At 47.8% G+C, this 27825-nt stretch overlaps 1 protein-coding gene across 1 annotated transcript in view; it reads left to right on the forward strand.

Moving 5' to 3' along the window:
• Positions 1–27825, forward strand: part of KATNIP (katanin interacting protein) — a 238319-nt gene that overhangs the window by 147634 nt on the left and 62860 nt on the right. Inside the window, exons 10-15 of the mRNA XM_058440369.1 lie at positions 1620–1792; positions 2820–2885; positions 4874–4980; positions 7210–7312; positions 12281–12496; positions 24942–25079. Coding sequence (XP_058296352.1) covers positions 1620–1792; positions 2820–2885; positions 4874–4980; positions 7210–7312; positions 12281–12496; positions 24942–25079 — 803 coding nt within the window. The remainder of the gene's footprint in view (positions 1–1619; positions 1793–2819; positions 2886–4873; positions 4981–7209; positions 7313–12280; positions 12497–24941; positions 25080–27825) is intronic.

Genomic DNA, 27825 nt, shown 5'->3' on the forward strand with positions numbered 1-27825 from the left:
TTTTTTTTTTTTTTTTTTTGAGATGGAGTTTCACTCTTGTTGCCCAGGCTGGAGTGCAGTGGTGCGATCTCGGCTCACTACAACCTCTGCCTCCTGGGTTCAAGCGATTCTCCTGCCTCAGCCTCCCAAGTAGCTGGGATTACAGGTGCCTGCCACCACGCCCAGCTAACTTTTGTATTTTTATTAGAGACAGGGTTTCACCATGTTGAACAGGCTGATCTCAAACTCCTGACTTCAGGTGATGCACCCACCTCGACCTCCCAAAGTGCTGAGATTACAGGTGTGAGCCACCACACCCGGCCTCCATATTTTCTTTATCCAGTCTACTGTTGATGGGCATTTAGGTTGATTCCATGTCTTTGCTATTGTGAATAGTGCTAGACGAACAGACATGTGCATGTGTCTTTATGGTAGGATGATTTATATTCCTTTGGGTATATACCCAGTAATGAGATTGCTGGGTCAAATGGTAATTCTGTTTTTGTTCTTTGAGGAATCGCCATGCTGCTTTCCACAATGGCTGAACTAATTTACACTCCCACCAGCAGTGTATAAGCATTCCCTTTAATCTCCAACCTCGCCAGTATCTGTTAGATTTTTACTTTTCAATAGCCATTCTGATTGGTGTGAGATGGCATCTCCTTGTGATTTTGATTTGCTTTTCTCTAATGATTGGTGATGTCAAGCATTTTTTCATATGCTTGTTGGCTGCATGTCTTGATACAATTTTAAACTTAAAGTAACATTGTAAGGATAGTACACTGACACTTCTACCCTTCACCCACATACCCAGATTCACCAATTAACATTTTAGTCCAATTGCTTTTGCTTTATATTCTCTATATATATAATTATATAAAAATTATGTATAATTATACAAAAATTATATACATAATTCTATAAAAATTATATATTTATACAGAACTATTATGCACACACATATGTGTATGCCTGCTATCATGTATTGATCTGTAAATTAAATTACATAACTATAGATAAATCGATCGATAGAGGGTGTGTGTGTGTGTAAATATTTGAGATGAAGTTGCAGACATCATTCCTCTTTACCCCTGAACTGTTTGTGCATGTGCATGTGTGTGTGCATGTATGTGTGTAAACTATTTGAGATGAAGTTGCAGACGTCATTCCCCTTTACTCCTGAACTGTGTGTGTGTGTGTGTTTGTAAGCTATTTGAAACTAAGTGGCAGACATCATTCCCCTTTACCCCGAACACTGCTATATATATCTCCTAAAAACAAGGGCATTCATTATACATAACCACAGTACACTAACGAAATTCAGGATATTTAGCATTAATAGAATACCACTGTCTAAGCCATAGACTGTATTTGAATTTTCCCAGTTGCCACAATAATGTTCTTTACAGCACTGCTCCCTCCCCAGGACCAAGTGCCCCCAGGGCCACCACTGCATTCAGCCGTGTCTGCGTAGTCTCCTGTAATCTGGAACCGTTTTCTTCGTCTTTTATGGCCTTGACATTTTTGGAGAGTACAGGCCAGTTGTTTTATAGAATGTTCCTCAACTGGGGTCTAATAGATTTTGAGCTGCACTTCGAGAATATAATCTAAAGGAACGTCCCCCTGTCTTCTGCCCTCAGGACCTGGAAGCCGGCGAGAGAGACCCCTGTCTGCAACCCGCAAAACTCTTTGCGAGGCTGAGGACCCAGAGGAAGACGCCTCTGCTGTGCTCCGAGCCATCCAGGTGGAGAACGCGGCCCTGCAGAGGGCGCCCCTCAGCAGAAAGGCCGAGCAGCCGGCCAGCCCACTGCGGGTGCGCTCCGGGCTGGGAGAGGAACCGGGGGATGCTCCCTGGACTGGGCAGTGTCTGAGCTGCAGTTGAGAAGAGCAAGTGGGCAGAAGAGGGAGGTGTAGTGGGCATCGCTGACCCCAGACTCATCCGTGTTTCCGCTGTTCAGACAGTCACCCACTGACCTGCTAAGGCTCCCATTTCTTCCGCCATCTTTTAGCTCTTTATTTCACAAAGCCTAAGCTGGGTGCTAATCTGCCTCCAGTTCTCACTGATTTCCCTGCAAACCCTGGATACCTTAGACCAGGGTTGCAAACTGGTGGGTCAGTGAAGAATGGAGTCCACAACAAGCTCTGGCTTCCCAGCAAAGGTCTCATTCCCGAGCATGGGCCCTTCAGGCCTCTGCAGTGGTCACTGCTCCCTATTGTCCTGCCCGTGGCCCACTTCACTTGTTCGCGAAACCTCTCTGGGCCCGCAGGGGTTTGAGTTTCCGCCTGCTGCCTTCAGCTTTGAGCAGCCAACAGGAGGATAAATGGTGGGTAGAGCAGGGACCTTGGGGAGCTGGAGGCGTTGGGTATAGCTTGGTGTGCACATCCTTTCTCAGAAGCTTGGTCTGTGAGTCGCCTGTTGAAACCCTTTTTCTTAGCTTGTCCCCCTGATGCTCACAGTAGCCCTGAAATAGGCAGTGCTGGTTTCATTGCCTCACTTCACAGATGTGGCCACTGCTACCCAGAGAAGCAAGGTGGCCTGCTTCTCTCAAGGACGAGGTGATCACATCTTTGGAAGTGGCCGAGGTCTTCCCACCTGCAAGCCCAGAGCCCTGTCACCAGCACCGGTTGTTCCCCAGGCTCTATCTCGGGGCTGCTCTTTGGGGCATCCATCAAGCAGCACCTATTGTCTGTGTTCCCAGACCTCTGACCTTGCCCCTGAACTTTACATCTATGGTAGCTTGAGAAGGTCCCTGCCCTTTTCTGTGCCCTCATCTTTCTGTGAACAGCATGGAGTGAATGGCTTTATTCCAACATCACATCATGTGATCACATCCTTCCAGGATGCAGAGGGACCACCAGCAAAACCATGGACCAGTCTGCTGGAGGAGAAGGAAGAGACCCTTGAGGTCAGTGCCAGGCAGAGATGAATGACAAAGCCCCACGCATGTGCATAGCCTCCACATGGAGGAGCCTGATGGCCTCCAGGGCGCTTTCCTTCACACTGTCCTACCAGGTCCTCACTGTGTGCCCTGAGCACTGGTGTCATGCTGCCCATTTCACAGATAGGGAGACCGGGGCTGGCGTGGCTTACCCAAGGTCACGAGTTGAAGCCAGAACTCACCCAGGCCTGCTGACTCAAACTGTTGTCATATTTCTATTTATTTATTTATTTATTTATTTATTTATTTATTTATTTATAGTTTAGTTTAGTTTTTAGTTTAGTTTAGTTTAGTCTGACAGAGTCTCACCCTGTCGCCCAGGCAGGAGTGCAGCGGTATGATCTCAGCTCACTACAACCTCTGCCTCCCGGGTTCAAGTGATTCTCCCACCTGAGCCTCCCAAGTAGCTGGGATTACAGGCACACCACCACCACGCCTGGCTAATTTTTGTATTTTTACTAGAGACAGGGTTTCACCATGTTGGTCAGGCTGGTCTCGAACTCCTGACCTCAAGTGATCCACCCGCCTCAGCCTCCCAAAGTGCTGAGATTACAGGTGTGAGCCACCACGCCCAATCTATATTTCTATTTATTGACAAGACAATGCGAAAACAGATCTTAGTACCTTGAATAAATAAATTTTTTATCTGTATCTAGCTAGGTCAATTAAGTGTATCTCAGCAAATTTGGTCCCAGCAAATAAGGACATGAATTAATAAAATGCCCAGGACCGTCTTTGCTTGGTTATACACAAGTCTGTGCCGTGTGCTCAGAATACAGAGGCAACTGAGAAAGATGAGCCCCAGCCCCATGCAGCTTACAGGCAACAGCAAATAAAAACATACATAAACAGGGTGATGCCAGAGAGCGATGACAATCACAGCTGCTAATATGTGAGAGAATGACAGGGTGTGGGTTGGTGGCTGCTGCTGACAGGGTGGTCCTGGGTGCCCCTTGGAAGGCATGTCCCATCTGAGCTGAGCCCTGCCTGTTCGGAAGGCACCAACAACAGGGAACGGCATTCCAGATGGAAGGAACAGGGGAAAAGATTTGAGGTGGGAATGAGCCCAGCCTGATCGAGGAGCAGGAAGAAGCCCTTTGTGAGGCGGGGAGGCGGGGACGGGAGAAGCAGAGGGAGACAGAGCCCAAGTGGGACAGCATGTGCATGTCACACCCCAGAGCACTGGAGCTGTTTGCTGTTTGCATTGCTGCCACTTGTCCTGCCAGTTCCCATCATCCTCGTCTGTCGCTAGCCTGTGTTTCTGACAGGCCCTGCAGTAACTGCCCAGGTCCAGAATTTCTGAATGACCTAATTCCTGACCCACAGAGATTCTGGGGACTAAAATCGTCTGCTGATGGACAGCAGGGCACATTTTTAGCTTCGATGATAAATGAAAAAGAAGGGGAAAAGGCTCAGAGAATTAAAAGTGAAAGGGCCTAATGCTGTTACTGGAATTCTTCAGAGTCTGCTTACTTTGTACAAAGCAGAACAGGGGCTTGGTTGAGATGGTGAGAGGATTTTCTTTTTTTTTTTTTTTTTTTTGAGACAGTGTCTCACTCTGTCACCCAGGCTGGAGTGCAGTGGCACGACCATAGCTTACTGCAGCCTCAAACTCCTGGGCTCAAGTGATCCTCCTGCCGCAGCCTCCCAAAATGCTACGGTTACAAGCATGAACCATTGCGTCTGGCCAGTGAAGCATTTTGATAAGAGAAGGTTTCCAGTAGCTCATTGAAGTGGATTGTTTCCTAGGAGCACCCTGGTCATCGGAAGCTGAGATGGTGTGAGGGGTTCTAGATAGAAGCTCCAGGCAGTTGCTGTCAGCCTCACATTCCTGTTCCTGTTTTCTACAAAGGGACTGTCAGACTGAGCATGCCTGCCCTTGACCATGACCCTGCTGTGTCTTAGGCCAGGAGTGTTGCCTGAGACATCTGTTTAATAAGCCTTTCCATCCTCAGCTGCTTCCCATCACCACGGCGACCACTACTCAGGAGCCGGCCAGGGCAGCAGCGGGAGCCAGAGCCATCAATCAGGCCATGGACAGAATTGGACTTCTGGGAAGCAGGTACTACTAAGGCTGAGGCCACACCCGAACCCCTTTAGCAGTGCAGCCATGGGGATCTTCTTCATGAGGGTTCTTTGCTTTTCCTATGTTTTTTCAGACCCCTTATTTCTTTCTTTAAGACGGAGTCTTGCTCTGTTGCCCAGGCTGGAGTGCAGTGGCACAAACAGCTCACTGCAGCCTCAAACTCCTGGGTTAAAATGATCCTCCAGCCTCAGCCTCCTGAGTATCTGGGATCACAGGTGTGTGCCACCGCACCCAGCTAATTTGTGTACTTTTTTGTAGAGATAGGGTCTCACAATGTTGCCCAGGTTGGTCTCCAACTCCTGGGCTCAAGCAGTCCACCCACCTCAGCCTCCCAAACAGGCGTGAGCCACTACACCTGGCCCCAAACTCTGTTAAACTATTCCTTTAGACTATACTCTGTCTCCCCCACCACCCCTAAAGCACTCAAATTGACTTGATTTCTTTTAGGCATATGGCTCTTATCTTGGTCAGTTTGGCCCCAACCTGTGTAGAATTTGAACCTTCTCCAGGTTTCCAGTAGAATACACCATGCAGCACAGGGTGTTAAACTTGTTCCCCAGCTGGTCTCGGGAACAGAGCATCCTTCAAACACAGCAGCATCCTTCAAAGCTCCTTTTCTCTCTTAAAAGTTTGTTCAAACTCAGCATTCTGTTCCATTAACATGTAGCAGCAGTTATTGGAACTGTCAGGTTTTATTATCAAAATAAAGCCTTCCCTCTAGTCTTCAGACAAAATAGATCTTCAGAAAGATGCACCAGGCTGAGAGCCTGTAGTTTCTGGCGTGCCACGGCACACAGACACACTCTGAGGGCCACTGCACAGCTGTGCATGTTGTGTACTGTGCAAAGTGCCTGGCTGAGAGGTGAGAAAGGGCTGAAACTCAGCCTGTGTGCTGGTTACTAAGCTGAGGGTCTGGCCTGGGGCTGCATCAGCCCAGAAAGGGGGTGGTGGTTTTTCTGCATGAAGAAGGAATTCACTAGCCAAGCTGTGTGCCCTCCAGGTCTGTGTCCACCTAGAGGGAGCCCTTTGTTATAACTTACAGGAAAACTGAATAGGCTAAAGGCAGCGCCATCCATTCCTTTAAGACTCCCCAGGACCCAGGTGGAAATCAGGGCTACGTACCATTGTGACCATAATAAGAACTCGCAGATTCTCCTGCATGTGCAAAGGCCACAGCTGGATGCGGTGGTTCATGCCTGTAATCCCAGCACTTAGGGAGGCCCAGGCGGGCAAATCACCTGAGGTTAGGAGGTTGAGACCAGCCTGGCCAACATGGGGAAAACCCATCTCTACTAAAAATACAAAAATTAGCCGGGCATGGTGGCGAGCACCTGTAATCCCTGCTACTCAGGAAGCTGAGGAAGGAGAATTGCTTGAACCCCAGAGGCAGAGGTTGTAGTGAGCCGAGACTGTGCCGTTGCACTCCAGCCTGGGAAACAAGGGCGAAACTCCATCTCAAAAAAAAAAGAAAGAAAGAAAAGGCTGCACCATGAGGATATTTTACATCTGATGCAGTTTTGTTACAAGCAGCATGCACTCCACCAAACGCCTCGTTCCTCGGCATCAAGATCCTTTTGTGCTTCAGGGTCTTGGGGGTACCCAGACTTAAACTGCACACGTGGGCATGTTTGCAAATGATGAAGGCACGCTCTGCTGGGTTTAGAATGCCATGTCCTCAGAAACAAGAGGAGCAGAGCAGATCTCCAGCCCAGGAGTCAGCAAATTGTTGCTATAAATGGCCAAATAGTAAATATGCTTTGTGGTTGGTTTTGTTGTTGTTATTGTTGTTGTTGTTGTTGTTATAGTTTGTTTTTTTGTACAACCTTTTAAAAACATAAACCATTCTTAGCTCACAGGCTATACAAAAACAGGTCGCGGGCTGGATTTGACCCATAGGCCTTAGTTCGGCTGACCCCTGCTCTTGACTCTCAAGTTCTAAGCTTAGGGAGGTCAGCTGGCCACCTTGCCCCAAGCAGTGTTTCCCCAGCTGGGCTCTGATTCCATCACTAATTGTGTAGCCATTTATAAAGGGAGAAAAACAGCAAGCCTGCCCTTGCCTTTGAACTGGATACAGAGTGCATACTTCCTCTTCAAATCATTTCCTATCCCCGAGAAGGAAATGTCAGTGTGGCACTTTTGATTGGAATGTTCTCTTTTGTGTATCATTTACTACTTCCTGCTTGCTAAAACCAAATCCCATTTCAGACAACAGCAGAAGCTTCTGAAAGTCTTCCAGGCCCTCGAAAGTGACTCTGCCCATCTCGGCAGGGTGGTTTCACCAACCAAGGAGCAAGTATCAGACGCAGAGGTGAGAGCCTTGACTTGATTTTCAGTTGTACATTCAGGAAGTTCCCTCAGAACAGTCATTTCGCATCGGTGGGGATTGCTCTGACAGTGGTTAAATGAGCATCTCTCTGCCTGTGTCTCCACCCACCCCCCTCCCTGGCACACAGAGGTATATATGATGAAGAGCAGGGGCAGAGAAAGGAAGATGTGGGCCAGAAGTTTCAGCAGAGAGAAGCCTGTCTGCACAAGAGGAAATATAAATAGCGTGGAAGCCCATAGGAAAATCAAGAAATGCAAATTACAGCAACCTAAATGTCCCATTTGTGCTCTGAATTGACAAATTCTTTCTGATGATAACCTCTAGTGCTAGCAAGGTTACAATAAAGCTGTGGCAGTCCCACATACATGGCAGGCAGCTGTATAAACAGGTGAAACCCTCTTGGAAAACAGAATGCTTGACCTTAGGAAGAGCCTGAGAAACACTTATGTCTTTCCGCCCCACAATCCCACTTCCTTATCTAAGGAAATCACCCCACAGAACCAAAAAGCTAGAGGCAGGAAGATGTCTGTTATAGAATTATTGGAAGTAGGGAAGACATTTTTTTAAAACCTAAATGTCTCATAACAATGGAGTTAATCAGGAAAGTATGATACATCAGCATGATGCAGTAGTATAAAAGGATGGAAGCTATCGTTACGAGACGATGCAGACAGGAAACGTTAGAGATATCAGCCTAACTGTAAAAGGTGATGTTAATCTTCAAGTCCAAAATGATTGCAACAACCACACAAAGATGTGGCCATATAAGTGTGTTGATGGAGCCAGGACACAAAATACAAAAGGGAACTGTGGCATCAGAGTGGTAGGATTAATGGTGATTCAATTTCTTTCTTTCTTTCTTTTTTTTTTTAGACAGGGCCTTGCTCTGTCACCCAGGCCGGAGTGCAGTGGCACCATCTCGGCTCATGGCAACCTCTGCCTCCCAGGTTCAAACTATTCTCCTGCCTCAGCCGCCTGAGTAGCTGGGATTACAGGCATGCGTCACCATGCCCCGCTAATTTTTGTATTTTTAGTAGAGACGGGTTTTTGCTGTGTTGGCCAGGCTGGTCTCTAATTCCTGGCCTCAAGTGATCCACCCGCCTCGGCCTCCCAAAGTGCTGGGATTACAGGCATGAGCCACCACACCTGGCCTCCATTTTCTTTTTTTTTTGTCATGTGGGGAGGCGGAGTCTCGCTCTATCACCCAGGCTGGAGTGCAGTGGCACGATCTTGGCTCACTGCAAGCTCTGCCTCCAGGGTTCACGCCATTCTCCTGCCTCAGCCTCCAGAGTAGCTGGGACTACAGGCGCCCACCACCGCGCCTGGCTAATTTTTTGTATTTTTTTAGTAGAGACGGGGTTTCACCGTGGTCTCGATCTCCTGACCTCGTGATCCACCCGCCTCGGCCTCCCAAAGTGCTGGGATTACAGGCGTGAGCCACCGCGCCCGGCAGCCTCCATTTTCTTTTGTGCTAAAAGGTGTGTGTCCCAGCACTCCCTTCTGCCCCCACCTTCACTCAAGCCATTCTTAGTATTATTTGGTATGGTGGTCACCAATCTTACTACTGGCCAGTGAGGACTTAATGCAAAGTCCTCCCAAAGCCACATATAAAATCCTATGAGAGCAGAAAGGCCCCTGAGTTGGCCTGGCCTGGCCTGGACTAGAGTTCCAGCTTTGAATCTGGCACCATCATTGAGAGATTGTGTGACCTTAGACAAGCGTCTTAAGCTGTCTGGTCCTGGCTCTCAAATAGCGTCAATAATCCATGCCCCACAGGCCACTGTGAGGATGAAACGGGAAAGGTCTCTGAGAGCATACAGCTCAGTGCAGGGAGAAACCAGCAAATATCTGCTGAAAGTTCACTGAGAAAAATCAAAGCTGTACTCCCCACTGCATGGAATAGTTTCTTTATTTTTATTATTTTAATTAATTAATTAATTAATTTTAGAGACAGGGCCTTGCTCTTTCTTCCAGACTGGAGTGCAGTGGGTGTGATCACAGCTCACTGCAGCCTTGAACTCCGTGCTCAATTGATCCTCCCACCTTGGCCTCCTGAGTAGCTGGGACTACAGGGGCCCCCCAGAATATCTGGCTATTTTAAAAAAAAAAATTTGTAGAGATGAATCCTTGCTATGTTGCCCAGGCTGGTCTTGAACTTCTGGGCTCAAGCAATCCTCCTGCCTCAGCATCCCAAAGTGCTGGGATTACAGCTGTGAGTCACCACACCCGACCAAGTTTCCTTATATTACGGGAGACAGAAAATCCAGGGCAAACTGACTTATACAACAAAGAGAAGAAAAATGACAGACTCTTCTCATTGAAAATGACACAGGGAGGGCCAGGTGGGGCATGATCCAGCAGCTCGCACTGTGTCTTTCCCCTCTGTCTGCACAGTGGAAAGCTCAGTCCCACCCCCTGGAGCTCAGTCCCATCTCTGCTCCCTCCTCATGGTCCCCAAATAGCTAGAATGGTTCTACCTTGCACCCCTGTATCATCAGACTCCACTGTCAGGAGAGAAGCCCGTTTCTTCCCCAGGTAAATCTGTGATTGGCATGCTTGCACTGGCCTGTGCCGGGGTGCTTGCCTGTCACTGAGCTGCTCCCTTCTGGTGGCCCAGGGAACAGGACACATTGCTTCCTTGGACCAGTCTTGCACCTCTCTGGAGTGGGAAAGGGTCAGTCTCCCTATGCTTTGTGGCTGAGAAAAGAGACGCCGTGGCTTCCCCTCAAGGAAAATCAAGCGGTCTCATCAAGAGCGGGGACAATGAATGACAGGGGCCAGGAGCTTCTCAGCCAGTGTCCCCCTCCCACGGCCAAGCGGGATCCCAAATTGGGCATTACAGAAGCAGGAGGAGCCACTGAGTAGCAACAGACAAGTTGTGACACTTGCTTAGTTAATAGATCCTTCAGCTTATTCATTTATGAACACAGCTGAGGAATTTGCACATTTCAGATTGCACTGGGTCGGAGTTCTAGCAGCCCCTCTGAAAGGTAGCCTGCCTCCCATCTGGCCCTCCTGCCTCCCACCAACAAGCAAGGTGAACAATGCCACTTCTTCAGCAACCCCCAGACTGACCGCTCACCTGGCCCTGGATTGCTCCACACAAGCACAAGCTCATTAACCTCCCAGTCCCCTGGAGTCAGCTAGGGACTCAGACCCAGGGCAGCAGAGGCTTGGCCAGGACCCCACATGGCTGTGGAGCAGAAGGAGGAAGCTGTGGGTTTCGAGGGCCCAGCTGATCAAAACAGGCCCTATCTTTTATCTGGGAGCTGTGAGCTGACCTCTCTCCCTCCTCCCTATCCGCATTCCCACCATGTGACAATCAAGGCCCCTCCAAACACACACTGAGAGCAATAGCACGTCTCGCTGGCTATTAATTAAAAAAATAAGTAAGGAACAGTTGCTGTTCATTTGCTTGGCTCCCTGCTCACAGAACCATTGCAGATTACCTGTGCTAATTAACAGAGGGCATGTGCACGCGGGGAATGCACTATTTTGTGAGCGACTGATCCGTGGCGACCAGTGCTGCAATCAGCCCCGGAGGGCCTCAGGAAGCCATTCCGAAGGGTGGCCGTTTGTTGATGGCATTCATGCAGTCTCTCAGAGTAGACAGCCGACGCAGGAAGGAGGCAGGCATTAAAAGCAATGAAGGAGAGAAACAGAAAGAAACAGACACTTACAGAGCTCACCCAGGGCCGGGGCTCGTGATGGTGCCTTCTTAGGTATTCATATCTTGTTTAACATCTGTGACAGGATTATTGCATAGATGGTGTCATGTCATCTTCCCCAACCAGGCCAAGGGATGTCAAGTGACTTGTCCAAAGCCAGGGGACCATGTTACCTACTATATCAGTCCACTACGGCTGCCATAACAAAATACCACACACGGGGTGGCTTCAACTACAGAGATTTGTTTTCTCACAATTCCAGAGGCTGAAAGTCCAAGATCAAGGTGTTGGCAGGTTTGGTTTGTTCTGAGGCCTCTCTCTTTGGCTTGCAGACAGCTGCCTTCTTGCTTTGCCCTCATATGGCCTTTTTCTGTGTCTGCATCCTTTGGTGTGTCTCTCTGTGTGTCCAACTTTCCTCTTATAAGGACACCAGTTAGATTGGATTAGTACCCTCCTCCACAGCCTCATTTTAATTTAATCACCTATTTAAAGGCCTTATCTCCAAATACAGTCGTATTCTGAGGTACTGGGGATTAGGGTTTCAACAGATGAATTTGGAAGGGATAAATTCAGCCTGTAACCTTTTTGTTTTGTTTTGGTTTTGGTTTTTTTTTTTTTTGAGACTGGGTCTTTCACCCAGGCTGGAGTGCAGTGGTGTGAACACAGCTCACTGCAGCCTCAACCACCTGGGCTCAAGCGATCCTCCTGCCTCAGCCTCCTGTGTAGCTGGGACTGCAGGCATGTGCCGTTGTGCCCAGCTCATTTTTTTTTTAATTTTTTTGTAAAGACAGGATCTCACTTTGTTGCTCAGGCTGATCTTGAACTCCTGGCCTCGAGGAGTCCTCCGAGCTTGGCCTCTGAAAGTGTTGGGATTACAGGCGTGAGCCACTGTGCCCGGCCTCAGCCTGTAACACCTACTCAATTCAGCAGATATCGTGACAAGCTTCTGGGTGCCGAACACTGAGTAGTGGGGGAGAGACACGCATGTTCAGGCAGAATTCAATGCTTTTTAGACATTTTTATTTATTTGTAAACTCTCAAACAGAATGCTCACAGAGTGCCAGTTACACAGGGCCTCTATTTTGAATGCTTTACAGTATGAATTCATTTAATCATTGTAATAACCATAGGTAGTGGGTGCTATTCTTATCCTCATTGTACAGATGGAGAGACTGAAACCCTGAAGGTTAACTAACTTTTTGAAGGCAGTGGTGGCAGAGGCAGGGCCGAATTCAAGCCTGTCATGACTTAATCCTTTGGTGTTATTTTTCTCTTCTTTAAGGACAAACAGAGAATGAGGGCAGACGAGATCAAAGATGCCATCTATGTGACCATGGAGATCCTGTCCAACTGGGGCAACTCGTGGTGGGTGGGTCTCACAGAAGTCGAGTTCTTTGACTTGAATGACACAAAGCTTTATGTGTCACCTCACGACGTGGATATCCGGAACACAGCCATGCCTGGGGAGCTGGGCCGCCTCGTCAACAGGAACTTAGCTGTGAGTGGAGGGAACACTGGATTGCTTCTTGGCTGTGTATTCCCATGCATTTTCTCTGCCCTTGATAAATCTGTGTTAAGGTTATGAGTGGAGGGAGGGGAAGAACAACAAAATCTGGCCAGGTATGGAGGCTCACACCTGTAATCCCAGCACTTTGGGAGGCTGAGGCAGGCGGATCATTTGAGGTCAGGAGTTCAAGACCAGCCTGGGCAACAAGGGAAAACCCTGTCTCTACAAAAAACACAAAAAATTAGCCAGGCATCATGGCTCATGCCTGTAGTCCCAGCTACTTGGAAGGCTGAGGTGGGAGGATCTCCTGAGCCCAGGGAGATTCAGGCTGCAGTGAGCTGTGACTGTACCACTGTACTCCAGTCTGAGCAACAGAGTAAGATCCTGTCTCTAAAAAAAAACAAAAATAGGCCGGGTATGGTGACTCACACCTGTAATCCCAGCACTTTGGGAGGCCGAGGCGGGTGGATCACTTGAAGTCAGGAGTTCAAGACCAGCCTGGCCAACATGGTGAAACCCCGTCTCTACTAATAATACAAAAATTAGCCAGGCATAGTGGCACATGCCTGTAATCCCAGCTACTTCTGGAGGCTGAGGCAGGAGAATCACTTGAACCCACGAGGCAGAGGTTACAGTAAGCCGAGATTGTGCCACTGCACTCCAGCCTGGGTGACAGAATGTGACTCTGTCTCAAAAAAAAATAATAAGATAAAATCTACCAGGGTTATTCATTTGGGCAAAGTTGGGCAGGAGCCTGAGGGAGTGGTGCTGGCAGAGGCCCCAGACACTCACTCCCTAAGCTGTTTCCCAGCCCCTGCTCTGTGGGTTTTTCTTGGGAGAGCCAATTCACCTTCTTTTATCCACCTTGCAGTTTTCCACAGTCACCATCAAACACTGGACCTCAGGGGTCATTAAGGTTAATGGATGTAGTTGAAGAAACTACAGCTTGGAGAAGGGCATTGACTTGGCCAAGGTCATGCAGCTGGAAGGTAGTGGAGCCAAGTTCACATTGGACAGCCTGGGCCAGGACCCTTGCCCATACACCCTCAGGACCCTGCTGCCCTAGGTCGTGAGGTGCACACTCCACAAACGTTGAATGTTTCTTTCCTTTAAATATCTAGCAGAGCCAGGTACAGTGGCTGACACCTGTAATCCCAGCACTTTGGGAGGCCAAGGTGGGCGGATCACCTGAGGCCTGGAGTTCAAGACCAGCCTGGCCAACATGGCGAAATCTTGTCTCTACCAAAAATACAAAAGTTAGCTGGGCGTTGAGGCGCACACCTGTGGTCCCAACTACTTGAGGCTAAGCCAGGAGAGTCACTTGAACCTGGGAGGGGAGGTTGCAGTGAGCCAAGATCATGCCACTACACTCCAGCCTGAGCGACATGGCAGGACTTCGTCTCAACAAATAAACAAACAAACAACAGAATTTACAAAAAAAAGATAGGGGAGGGTACTGGCATTTTTTCCTTCCTGCTACTTGCAAGTTGTACACAAGAGACTGTGAGCTAAACTGAGCCAGAGTAGCAGCCACGTCATCTTTCCTATGCTGGGCCTCAGCTTCATTCATAATTATCTCCTGGGAGACCTGGAAAGATGTTGTTATTGCGTGATCATAGCTCACTGCAGCCTCGAACTCCTGGGCTCAAGCTGTCCTCCTGCCTCAGCCTCCTAAATGGCTGGGACTACAGGCACACAACACCACATCTGGCTAATTTTGTAAAATTTTTTATAGAGATGGGGTCTCACTATGTTACCCGGGATGGTTTCCCTGGCCTCAAGTGATCCTCCTGCCTCAGCCTCCCAAAGTGCTGGGATTACGGGCATGAGCCAACATGCCTAGCCTTTGCTGTTATTGTTATTATTATTAATAGTATTAATACCATTGGGAAAAGTAGTTAGTGTTATTCCCATTTTAAAGAAGAGGAAACGAGAAAAGGGGTTTTTGAAATCTCTGGTTCTAGAGACCCAGATTCTGGTCTTGACTCTGGCCTCGGCAACTTGCCTGCCTTCTCTGAGAGTGGGTTTTTCTGCCTGCTGAAAAATGGGAGATTGGGTCAATCATCTGTTCAGATTCTTAGATTTCCAGCAGCAGAAACTGAGTCCAGCTCAGTTAGCAAATGTTTAAAAAGTAAATGTGTTTCAAGTCTTTTGAGTAGCTAGTGTACTCAATGCCACACAGGCCAGGAGAGGACGGGCCTTGTGGGAAAGTTGGGGTTTTAGGGAGCATCCTGGAATGCTGGCCACCACAGGTGTGGTCTTCTTTTGGGGGTGGGAGATGAACAGGAGGATGTGAGATCCTTCTGGAAAGATTCTTCTCTTGGACTTGAGGTTCTGGGGGAGATCGTGCTGTCCTACTTAAAGAGTTGACTCTTTTGGCCTTTGTGTGAGTGGTCACTTCCATGGCATCCGAAACCATGACTAACTTACGTCCTAAACTGGGTCATGACTCAAGGTTAGGGGCTGCTTTCAGAGAAGGGAACAAAATGAGAAGGGGAGATGGAGAAAAGGATAAAGCTTCATTCCCTTAGTTCATACAACAACCATTTATTGAGATGCCTCGGCAGTGTCGGTTGGCTGGTTGGTTTGTCCTCGCAACTCTCTGCTGGAAATAGTCTCAGGAGAGGAAGGCTGATGGACCAGACTGACTAGGGCAGGACATCTTGATGCCAGTTCCACTAAGATGCCCCGGCGGGGCAGGGAGAGATTCTCCCTGAAGGAGTTCAAGATTGCTTAGAAAAGGTGTAATATATGTCACAAATAAAAATAAAAATTAAGAAATTCAAGATTGCCACTCAAAGAAAGGCAGGCTGGATGCTAGATAGCTGAGAAGCAACAACTGACCCCAGGGTTGGACTGGGTGGGTCTGACTCCCCTTCTAGATCAGCAGCTATGTGATCTCAGCCCTCAAAAGACACAGTCCCTGAGCTGTGGATAATGGCTGCCTGGGTGCTGTGGCCTGGCCTATCCCTGCTCTGCCTCCAGATTCAAGTCTATAGGCTCCCATGCTTGCTGCTGGGACTTGGCCCAGCCCTCACCACCCCTCCCCTGCCCCACTCTTGCAGAAAGCAATGGCATTTTGGAAGCCTGCTCTCCAGAACAGAGCACACTAGGGACAATAAAAAGCATCATTGGATTTGATGGGGACCAATTCTGATGATTGCTTTCCCTTTCTTCTGTTTAGCAGAGACTGGGGCGCTTTGCCATGTGATGGCCCACGGTTTTGGTGTGTTTGAGGTTTTAATTTTTTGGCCCTGCGACTGGGACATGAGGCAGCTGTGTCACCCTGGGCTGCTGGGTCTCTGGGCTCATCTGCAGGAAGGCTGGATTCCCCCTTCTTCCCTGACGCAGGGCTTCCCTGCATCCTGGGTCCCAGGCCCGGGGCTACCGGAACACACTGCCTCTCAGAACCATCTAATTGCACCGGCGTGTGGCAGCCACAGCCTGGTGCATTGCCTCGTTTAACCCTCACATGAACCTTGGGATGACTCTCCTCATTTTATCAATGAGAAAAAACAAGATGCAGTGAGGAAGAGGCACTTGCCCCAGGCCATGCAGCATGGCTGATAGAGCTCACCCGACAGCCGAGGTACCTAGAAGCGGAGGCTGGGTTTGAAAGAGAAAATGCTTCAGTGGAAGTGAATTGGGGCATTCAAAAGATGTGGGAGTGCCCCAGCCTCTATGGAAACTCCACCCTTCTGTGCCCGTACTGTGTCTCTCATTGGCTGCATCCTAGCCCAAGGCCTCAAGATGACTGCAGATTTATACACCCAGCCCTGTCTGCCCCTCTGAGTTCCTGACATGAATGTCAGCTTCCTGCTTGACATCTCTTGGATCCCTACTGGCCATCTCAGACTTCATTATTATTATTACTATCATTATTATTATTATTATTATTATTATTATTATTTTTAGAGACAAGGTCTTGCTCTGTTGCCCAGGCTGGAGAGCAGTGGTGCAGTCATTGTTCACTGCAGCCTCAACCTCCTGGGCTCAAGCCACCCCCCAACCTCAGCCTCTCAAGAAGCTGGAACTACAGGCACACACTACCACACTTGGTTAATTTTTTTTTTATTTTTTGTAGAGATAGGGTCTCACTATGTGGCCCAGGCTAATCTCAATCTCCTGGTCTCAAGCAGTCCTCCTGCCTTGGCCTCCCAAAGCACTGGGATTACAGGCATCAGCCACCATACCCAGCCCATTTCAGACCTCAGAGATTTAAAACTTAAGTTTTGATTCCCCTGCCCTCTTCCCCACATCACTTCTTCCTCCAGTATTTCTTGTTTAGTAGCCAGCATTGCTGTTGGCTCAGATGTACCACCTAGAGTCTTCCTTGATTGCCCTAGGAAATTATGAATTTCCTATGAGTCTAGAATTATTTCCAAATAAAAAGTAAACATATATATATATATATGTGTATTGCACACTTTCGTGTATTGGGGATTGATATGGTTTGACTGTGTCCCCACCCAAATCTCATCTTGAATTGTAAAAATACCCACTTGTCAAAGGCAGGGCCAGGTGGAGATAATTGAATCATGGGGATGGTACATTTGGGCACAGTGGCTCACACCTATAATCCCAGCACTTTGGGAGGTCAAGGCAGGAGGATCACTTGAGGCCAGGAGTTTGACACCAGCCTGGGCAACATAGTGAGACCCTATCTCTACAAAATAAATAATAATTAAAAAGAATTAACATGTATGTGTATGTATATTTATGTGTATATATGTGTGTGTGTGTGTGTGTGTGTATATCTCAGATTGTACCCTGCTGCTACTTAAAACATGTCCACTGTGACTTCTGTTTACCTTTGGAAATAAAGCCCAGGTGCTTTCCTATGGCCTGGGGTCTCTCTGTGAACAGGCCTCCACCTCCCCCTCTGCCTGCTTCACACACCCATGCTTCACACCCAGGCTCCAGCAGCCTTGGGCCTGCCCTCTCTTCTTCCAGCCCACCAACCTCATTCCTACCTCTCCAAAACCCTTTCCTCCAGCTTTTCACGTTGCTTCTCCACATTCAGATTTCAGCCCTAATATCACTTTCTCAGCAAGACTTTCCCTCACCCAACAATCTGGAGGAGTACCTGTTCCCTCCCACCCCGGTCACTATCACATCATCATTTTTCATTTCTTCAGAGCACATCTCACTGTAAGAAATGATCTTGTTTACATGTATATTATGTCTCCCCAGTTTAGCTGAAAATTCTTGTCTGTCCTGTTTTTACTGTATCCCCAGTACATAAAAATGTGCCATACATATTTTTTTTGTTTTTTAAACAGAAACATAGCTTACTGTTTTTTGTTGGTGGTGTTTAAGCTTACAATTTTTAAACTTTTTATTTGGAGATAATTATAGACTCACAGGAATTTGTAAAATAGTACAGAAAACAGAAGAACAATAGAGAAAGTCAATGAAATCAAAAGTTGGTTCTTTGAGCAGATTAACAAATTGGCAAACCTTTGCTAGACTAACCAAAAAAAGATGGGGGAGAAGATTAAAATTACTAAAATCAAGAATGATAGAACATTGCTATTGACCTTACAGAAATAAAAAGAATTACAAGGGAAAATGAAATTAAGAAACAATTATGTTTACAATAGCATCAAAAGAATAAAATACTTAGGAATACATTTAACAAAAGAAGTACAAAATGTATACTCTGAAAACTACAAAACATTGTTGAAAAGAAATCTAAGATCTAAGAAACTGGAAAAGCATCCCATGTTCATGGATCAGAAGACTTAACAGTGTTGAGATGGGTAATACTTCCCCAAACTGACCTATCACTATCAGAATCTCAGCTGACTTCTTTGTACAAGTTGACAAGCTGATTCTACAATTTATAGGGAATTTCAAGGGACTCAGAACACTAAAACATTATTGAAAAAGAATAAAGTAGAACTCATACTTCAATTTCAAATCATACTACCAACTCTGCAGTAATAAAGACTGCATGGTACTGGCATAGGATAGACATATAGATCAATGAAATAGAATTCAGCATCCAGAAGTAAACCCATGGATTTATAGTCAATTGATTCCAACAAGGATACCAAGACCATTCAATGGGAAAAGCATAGTCATTCAAAAAATGGCCTTGGGACAAATGCGTTTCCACATGCAAAAAAATGAAGGTAGACTTCCACCATATGCCTTATGCAAAACTAACTCAATGGATCAAAGACCTAAATGTAAGAGCTAAAACTTTGAAACTCTTAGAAGAAGACAAAGGTATAAATCTTGATAGCCTTGAATTTGTCAATGAAGTCTTAGCTATGACATCCAAAGTACAAGCAACCAAAAAAAAGAAAAAAACAGATAAATCAGACTTCATCAAAATTAAAAACACTTTTGCTTCAGATGACACTATCAAGAAAGTAAAAATACAACCTACAAAAAGGAGAAAATATCTGCACATCGTATATCTGATAAGGGTCTAATATTCAGAATATACAAAGAAAAAGAACTCTAATGACAAAAAGATGAACAACCCAATTAAAATATGGCCAAAGGACTTTGAATAGACGTTTCTCCAAGAAGATGTACAAATGGCTAATGAGCACATTAAAGATACTTAATATCATAAATTGTTAGGGAAATGCAAATCAAAACCACAATGAGATATCACTTCACACACGCTAGGATAGCTGTAATTTTAAAAAAGAAAAGAGAAAATAAGTATTGGTGAGCATGTGGAGAAATTGGAACCTTCATTCTTTGCTTGTGGAAATGTAAAATGGCTCAGCCCCTGTGGAAAACAGCTTAGCAATTTCTCAGAAAGGTAAATGTAGGGTTACCCATGACCTAGCAATTCCATTCCTAGGTGCATACCCAAGATAACTAAAAACATGTTTATTTAAAAAAAAAAACTTGTACATGCATGTTCATAGCAGCGTTATTCAGAATAGCCAAAAAGTAGTAGAAACAGCCAGATGTCTATCAATGGATGAATAAAGAAAATGTAGTATTTCCATAAAATGGAATATTATTCAGCCCTAAAAAGGAAAGAAGTATTGCTACATGCTACAACCTGGATGAACCTTGAAGACATTATGCCAAGTGAAAGAAGCCAGACACAGAAGGCTATATGTTGTATAATTTCATTTATATGAAATATCCAGAATAGGCAAATCTGAAGACAGAAAGTAGATTAGTCATTGCCAGGGGCTGGGAGGAAGCAGGAATGGGGAGAGACTGCTAATGAATGTGGTTATCTTTTGGAGGGTGGTGAAAATGTACTGGAAGAAGATAATGGTAATGGTTGAACAACCTTGTGAATATACTAAAACACCAGTGAACTGAACGCTTTAAAATGGCAAATTTTATGCTATGTGAATTATATCTCAATTTAAAAAAAAAAAAGACAGAGAAGTCTTATACACCTTTACCCAGCTTTCCCCAGTGGTAAATCCTATGTAACTGTAGTACATAAAACCAGGACCTTGACATTGGTATAATGTACAGACCTTCATACATTCACTTGTGTGTACATGTATATAGTTCTTATGCAGTTTTATCACACATGTAGATTTCTTTCTAAAGTTACAGACATCGAGATACACAGCAGTTCCATCACCACCAAGGAGTTCCTTTGGGCTCCTCCTGTATAGCCACACTTCCCCATGCCCAGTCCTGACAATGGAAACCACTGATCTGTTCCTCTACCTACATTTTGTCATTTCAAGAATGCTACGTAAATGGAATCATACCATTTATATAGCTTTTTTTTTTTTTTTTTTTTTTGAGACAAAGTCTCACACTGTCGCCCAGGCTGGTATGCAGTGGCACGATCTCGGCTTGCTGCAACCTCCACCTCCCGGGTTCAAGCGATTCTTCTGCCTCAGCCTCCCGAGTGGCTGGGACTACAGGTGTGCGCCACCACGTCCGGCTAATTTTTATATTTTTAGTAGAGACGGGGTTTCACTATGTTGGCCAGGCTGGTCTTGAACTCCTGACCCCATGATCCGCCCACCTCGGCCTCCCAAAGTGTTGGGATTACAGGTGTGAGCCACCGCGCCCAGCCAATTTATATAGCATTTATGTCATTACCAGAGTTGGTAACCTTTCTGAGACTCGCTTTTTTCGCTCAGTGTAATGCCCTTGATATCCTTCCAAATTGTTGTGTGTGTCAATAGTTTGTTCCTTTGTAATGCAATAATTTATTAAATTGGAGCTACTTCTGAGGGCAGCGCAGTATCTCCCTGCGGGTTGCTATTCAGTGTTATGTTATTGCTGGAGTTTAAAAGCCACCTTTGATTTAGGAGTTAGAAAGTTACCTGCTCAGAGAAGCCTTCTTTAACCATCCATTATAAAATAGCTGTTCCATGGGCCATGAATAATTTTCTCTTATTTTTTTCCTAGTATGTGTTCCTGCTTGATTTTTTTTTCTTGGAAACATTACCTGTTTGCCTTCCCTCATAGCACAGAGCTGCTAGGACCTGGTGGGTCAGGTTCCCTTGCACATGCCCCGGGTCTGGCTCAGCATCAGTCCCCCAGGAGGGACACTGTACAGTGTTTGTTGGGCAAGTTATGGAGTAGATGTGTCAGTGCCCGCTTCCACCCTTTTGCCCTAGCACTTCAGGGCATGCTGACTGCTTTTCTGAATGGCGGCATTGAGATTTCTTTCCTGGAGGATTCTTTTTGTGGCCTCCAGGGCCCGCTTTACCTCCCATACAGAGAGAAATAGAGGCCCCCCAGGAGCAGCACTCAACCAACATTGGTGGGAGTTGGGGTATAAATTCCCTAGCTCCCTGGCCCCACTGGTGCAGTCACTCTGACGCCTGTTTCACCCAGGCTCCCAGATTCCCTGGGGGGATTAAGCTCCAGTTGCCCACAAGAGCAGCTGTCTTGATAACATACCCTTTATGAGCCACCTTCCCTGCCTTGTCTCACTTGCCAACTCTCCCATTGACATTTTCTGCTCTGTCTAAATAAGCTACTTACACGTAGATCCTTGCCTCAGGGTCTGCTTCTAGGGGAATCCAGAGACAGAATGAATTAATGCATGAAAGATGGAGGTTTGGATCCTCACTCCACCACGTAGGCGCTGCGCAACCATAGGTGATCCCATCCCTCGCTGAGCTTTGGCCTGTTTTGGTCAGTAGCACATACGTTACAGCAATGCCCACCTCCTGGGGTTTCCAAATGAAAGAAGCCATGAACCAAGGGCGGTAACAGCAGCATGAAGGCGCCCAATTCCCGTTCTGCCATATTCCTTACCCGCTGTGTTGGGGAGGGAGGAGCTGCAGACGCTCTGCCTCCTGCCCTGGCACCGAGGGGTTTTCCCAGCATGTGCCAGGTCAGCGCTGGGCAGCTTCCCATCAGCCTTTCTCTCTGAGATCCTGTCTGTGGAGAGAAAACATCAGAAGGCTGGGTTGCTAATGAGGCCCAGAGTTATCCGCAGGTTAATGTTCTTTGACTTTGAACACCACAATTCCCACTTAGCCTTCCTGTTATTCCTCCTGCTGACAGAAATGTGAAGGGAAATCAATTACAGTCCCCTAGCCCACATCTAAGGGTCAGCCATCAGTCTCTTCCTTTGTCAGGCAGCCACAGTGCCCCATTTTAGGCCCCCACTCAGCAAAGGAATGAGACTCACCCGCTGGATTTGGGGATGTGGTTTCTTGACCCCTTGCAGCTGCCCAGAGCACTAGAAGTTCTTGTAGAGCTGGAGAAACTTGCCAGAATAAGTCAGAACCCCTTGAACTCATCGTTCTCCCTTAACAAAAGCCACCTCCTCCCTCCTGAAAGGCACCATTGTCACCGAAACAAGTCCCCTTTGTCCTCCACCGCAGCTGGAGCCTGGGCCTCCCATCTCCTGGGGGCCGATAAAACCCCAGATCAGCCAATCCTCCCTCCCTGGCTCTGTCAAGTAGCAGGCACGTTCCTGGTGACGGGGAGTCTGTTGAGATGTTCTCAAATGCAGGGTGATGCCCCTTTGAGATAAAAGGGACAACTCAGCCAGTGTCAGGCCCGCGGAGGTTGCTTATTGGCAGATGGGACTTGCTGCTGCTGCTCAGCCCCTAAACAAGGACTGCGGACTCAATGCCTACAGGAGCCAGGCCAAGGCAGAAGAGGGAAGCAAGGTGGATGTGAAGCAGTAGGGAGTGGTGGGGACTGTGGAGCCCCGGGAAATGGCGGGCTTCAAGGGCTGCACACTCTTGGCTCCAGGAAATGGCCATCAGGGCTCCTGAGCTGCCATGTCTTCCGAGTCTGCAGAGGGGTCAGAAATCTGGCTGTTTGGAGAAATCTCCCTCCTCCACCACCACCTTTTTTTGAGACAGAGTCTCACTCCGTCACCCAGGCTGGAGTGCAGTGGTGCCATCTTGGCTCACTGCAGCCTCCACCTTCCGGGTTCAAGCGATTCTCCTGCCTCAGCCTCCCCAGTAGCTGGAATTAGAGGCCCACCACCACGCCCGGCTAAATTTTGTATTTTTTTTTTTCTTTTAGTAGAGACAGGGTTTCACTACGTTGGCCAGGCTGGTCTCGAACTCCTGACCTCAAATGATCCACCCGCCTCAGCCTCTCAAAGTGCTGGGATTACAGGTGTGAGCCACTGCACCCAGCCCTCATTTCTTTTTTTTTTTTTTTCTTAGAGACAGGGTCTCACTGTGTTACCCACGCTAGAATGCAGTGGTACCAAACTCCTGGGCTCAAGCGATCCTACCACTTCAGCCTCCTGAGTAGCCAGAACTATAGGCAAACAGTGCCATACCCTGCTAATTTTTAAAATTTCTTTTGCAGAGACAAGGTCTCTCTATATTACTTAGGCTTGTCTCTAACTCCTGGCCTCAAGTGATCCTCCTGCCTCAGCCTCCCAAGTCACTGGGCTTAAAGGCATGAGCTCTGTGAATCACCCCATTTTTAAATGTTGGCAATGAATTTGTGTTTGCTTTTTTGTTGTTGTTGTTTACACTGCATGAACCAAACAGATACCTCTGCAAGCCAGATCCAGCTTACAGTCTCTTCTCTGTTTGTTTTTTTTTGTGTGTGTGTGGAGACGGAGTTTGGAGTTCAATGGCATGATCTCGGCCCACTGCAACATCCACCTCACGAGTTCAAGCGATTCTCCTGCCTCAGCCTCCTGAGTAGCTGGGATTACAGGCATGCACCACCACACCCAGCTAATTTTTGCATTATTAGTAGAGACAGGGTTTCTCCACGTTGGCCAGGCTGGTCTCGAACTCCTGACCTCAGGTGATCCACCCGCCTCCACCTCCCAAAGTGCTGGGATTACAGACATAAGCCACCGCGCCTGGCCTACAGTCTCCTCCCTAAAGCTTTAATGAAAGGGCAGATATTAGGAGGCACACTCCATGTGTGCATTCACGTGGTCATTTATTTATTACACAAAGGGTTTTGTTCTTTTTTTTTTTGGCATCTTCCATGTGCCAAGGAACTATGCTAAAAGCCTAGGATTCTGGAATAACTAGACACAACCCCTTCCCTTGAGCTCACGGCTGAATGGGGGCATGACATGGACGTGAAAAGAGATGATCGTGGGACACTGAGGTAGGCACCAAGCTTGGGGACTGCAAGTAGCTGAGGGCACTTGGATTTAGCTGAATTCCCCAGATTGAGAAGGTTAGGAAGAGAATTGCAAGCAAGCAGAGGCCCAGCCTGTGCCAAGGCACTGGGTCGAGCCAGCGTGGATGCGTTTGGGAGCAGCTGTGAGTTTTGTCCCAATGGAGAGTGAATGGGTATTGTAGAAAGCCAAGAGGAGGCAGCTGGGGCTGAGAGAAGTCCCCTGGTTTGGCTTTTTCCATCTGTACCCAAAGCACTCATGACATGCAATTTTGTCAGTGCGAATGAGAATGACAGCAAGGCGTCTCTGTTCACCTGCCCCTGGGGCTTCCATCGCCGGGGCGGGGGGCCAGGGGGAGAGTCTGCAAACTGAAGCCTCTGAGCTTGGAAACCCTGAAAGGAACAGAATAAATCCCAGGGCTCAGTGCCCTGGCCCTGGCCCAACCAACGCCTGAGCCAGTAGCTTGCTTTCTTTTCTATTTAAAAATTTTAAAAATTCGTCAGGGTTTTACAAAAGAAAATCAAAGGCTTTGTTTGCCAGGTTAATCAAATAGCGTCCCATCCTTCTCTCTAGCGTCTTTCCCCTCCCCCAGGGCTCTCCTCAAAGCCGACTAAGTTGATTAAAATAAAGCCCGCTGCATTTTAAATTCCATCTGGTTGGCAGATCAGAGGGGTCCGTGTGGCAGCTTTGTGCAGGGGGTGGGACGGGGTCAGTAGCCTGCTGTGAAGTGCCGTCCAGACGGGGTGATCTGAGTCCCCAGCCTGGGTGATGGCAACGGGGTGGCCTGGCTGTCTGCCCTGAGCCCTCACCAGGCCTCTCCTGGTTTTCGAGTCAAAGAGCCACTGCCATTTTACTTTGGGGAGAGGCAGAAATGTGCCTAATGATTTCCCTCTCTTGCTGGCCTTCTAGGGCAAGAAAGACTCCTCCCCGTGGACCTGCCCCTTCCACCCACCACTCCAGCTGTTTTTTGTTATTCGAAACACAAGACAGCTGGGGGACTTCCGTCTGGCCAAGATCAAGATTCGGAATTACTGGATGGCTGATGGCGTAAGTAACAGGCGCTGGTTCCCCACTGGGCACTGGGTTGATGGAAGCGCTTAGCAGTTTGCCAATAGCCTGATTCCTAAAGTTGCAAAATGGATACACGGAAGCCCTGCTGGCCTTGTGTCTGCAGCAAGAGCCTGCTGGCAGGTTCACACTGCATTCTCATAGCCCCCAGGGACAGAGCTTCCGGCTGCTGGCGTTGGGAGGTGGTATCAGGCCACCCTTGGGGGAACTGGAAAAATACAAGCTGAGACTCAGTTTTACAGATAAGGAAACAGAGACACAGAGAGGTTATGTAACTTGCCCCAAGTCACAGCCAGTCAGTGTCAGAATGAGAATGTGAACGCCTGCATTTGGACTCCAGGCCCTTTCTCTTAGCCTTCACTTCTCAAATGTTAACTTTCACTGACTCATCTGTGGGATCTTGCTAAAATGCAGGTTCTAATTCAGCAGGTCTGGAGCAGGGCTGAGATTCTGCAGGCCTAGCCAGCTCCCAGGCGTCCCAATCTTCCTGTTCTGTGGACCTCACTGTGTCTAGCCAGGCTCTTAACCTCTGGCTGTTGTGTCCCTCTGGTTCTATTTTTTATTTTTTAAAAGACTAATCAAGTACAGCAATGAGAAGGGGCAATAGAATGGAAAAAGGAGTCAGATCTGTAACTGACTGTGATCAATTGAGATAACTTGCTACCTTTGGACCCACCACCTCGGTTGCAGGATCTACGCCCTCCTTTCTAACCTCACACTATCTACCCTCATGCGGCTGCCTGTGCCCACACCCTTTCCTTCCTTTTCTGGGCTGTTTTTCATGCACTCATAGTTCATCAGGGAACTATGGCCTATCTGCCCCTCTTATGGTAGACATAGGGGCAAGAGTTGTACTTTCCTTTCAAATCTGTAAGGGAAGTGATCGTTCAAGTGAGACTATAAATAGAAACGGAGCCTCACCTTCTATCTTGCTAGAGACATTAGGGAGTGGTGGGGAATATGGCAGACTGGCAAGCCCATGCCCTAGGGAAAGGGAAGGCCACTTTTCAGCTTCAACTAAGGGTTGCTTTGTAGAATACCAGCCAGTTCTGCTAGATCTTCCCAACATGCCCAGTGAGCTGGATATCTGAGTTTTGACATGAGCCTTCCTTATTTGTAAATGTCAGTAGCTAATTTAAGTTCTTTTTAAACCACCATACAATTCAAACAAAACTCTGGGCTGGAACTAGCCTGCCCTAGACTGCATGGAGTGTGGAGAAAGGAGCCCGCCTCAGGCTGGGAGAGACCAGGGAAGGTTCTTGAAGGAACACACACCTGAGCTGTGATGGCAAAGGACAATGGCAGTCAGCCGAGGCAGGAAAGGAGAAAGTGTATCCTGGGTGGAGGGCCCTGCATGTTCACAGGCACGGAGGTGTGAAAGAACACAGCCTCCTAATTGCTCTCACTGGCCCTAGGCCCAACCCTTCAGTCTGTCTCCAGCAGCCACCAGGGAGATCCAATCACACATCTCTGCTGCTTCAAACCCTCAGAGCCTCCCCTTGGCCCAGAGGATCAAGGTCAACCCCCTGAGTGTGACATCAGAGCCTCCTAATCCCCTCACGCCAGGCCCTGCCTCTCTCCTGTCAGAATGCAGGCTGCCTTGGCTTTCCACCCCCTGACCATAGTAGTGATACCTTTATCCCTGCCCCCCACACCCCCATCTCACTCAACTCAGAATGCCCGTCTCTGCCTCATATTCCTGGAAACCCAGACGTCACTTTCTCCAGGAAGCCGACCCTGCCCCCTGCCCCTTGCGCTTCTCTGGGACCTCATAAACGTGTTCCACCATCTCCTGACCAGAATTTATGGCTGCTTTCCCAGGCCACCATGGACCCCTTAAGAGTCATCTCCACCCCTGAGTCATCTCCACCCCTGAGTCATCTCCACCCCTGCCCTAGTGAAAAGAGAAACATGCGGTTGATGAATGAATGAATGAATGAATGAGCTCATGTTCCTAATAATCCATAAGCAGTTGTGTTATCCTTACTGATACCCGGATGAGAGGATAGGAGAGGCTAGGTGGCTTGCACGAGACCACATGGCAGGTTGGAGGCAGAGCTGGGAACCTAGTTCCAGAGAGGCAGTCCTCCCTTCCTCCCTCCCTCCATCCCTCCCATCCTCCTTTCCTGAGCTGCTTCTTGCTAGTTCTGCCACCCACCAGCTGTCCATCCACCTAGTGATCATGTCGCGAGCACCTGTCAGTTGCGAGGCACCTCGAGTCAGGAAACTAACAGGACAGGTAAGCCCTGGCCAGCTGTGTGTTCGCACAGTGCTGCCCAGAGCTTTCTCTGATTTCTGATCATTGAGGTTGTTTGTTTGCTTGTTTGTTTTTAAATAAACACCTGAAGTTTAAACTTGAGAAAAAGAAGGCCAAGCCACTGGGAACTTGTGGAAATTTCTCTGGGCGTGTCTCCACTTGCCAGACCTGGCCTCTTGTGTGCTCAGAGGCTGACCCTCAGACCCCGGAATGCAGCCTCAGCCCACATAGCCATGGCACACTACGAGCATCTGGGGTCGGGTCCTCTCATTCCAAGTCCTACTCAGTGCTTCCTGGCAGGTGGCCATCGGCACCCTCTTCTGGAATGGGCAATGGAACAATGCCAGCTGCCCGCACCTGTGCCCTGCAGCTCAGCCCTGTCACTGAATATATATCTCAGGGCAAGGAAAGCAGATTTTATGTACAGGATTACAACAAAGATAAGCTTCATCCCTTTTGGCCAGGGCC

Source organism: Hylobates moloch, unplaced genomic scaffold (assembly GCF_009828535.3).
Source record: "Hylobates moloch isolate HMO894 unplaced genomic scaffold, HMol_V3 SCAFFOLD_6, whole genome shotgun sequence".
Lineage (NCBI taxonomy): Eukaryota > Metazoa > Chordata > Mammalia > Primates > Hylobatidae > Hylobates > Hylobates moloch.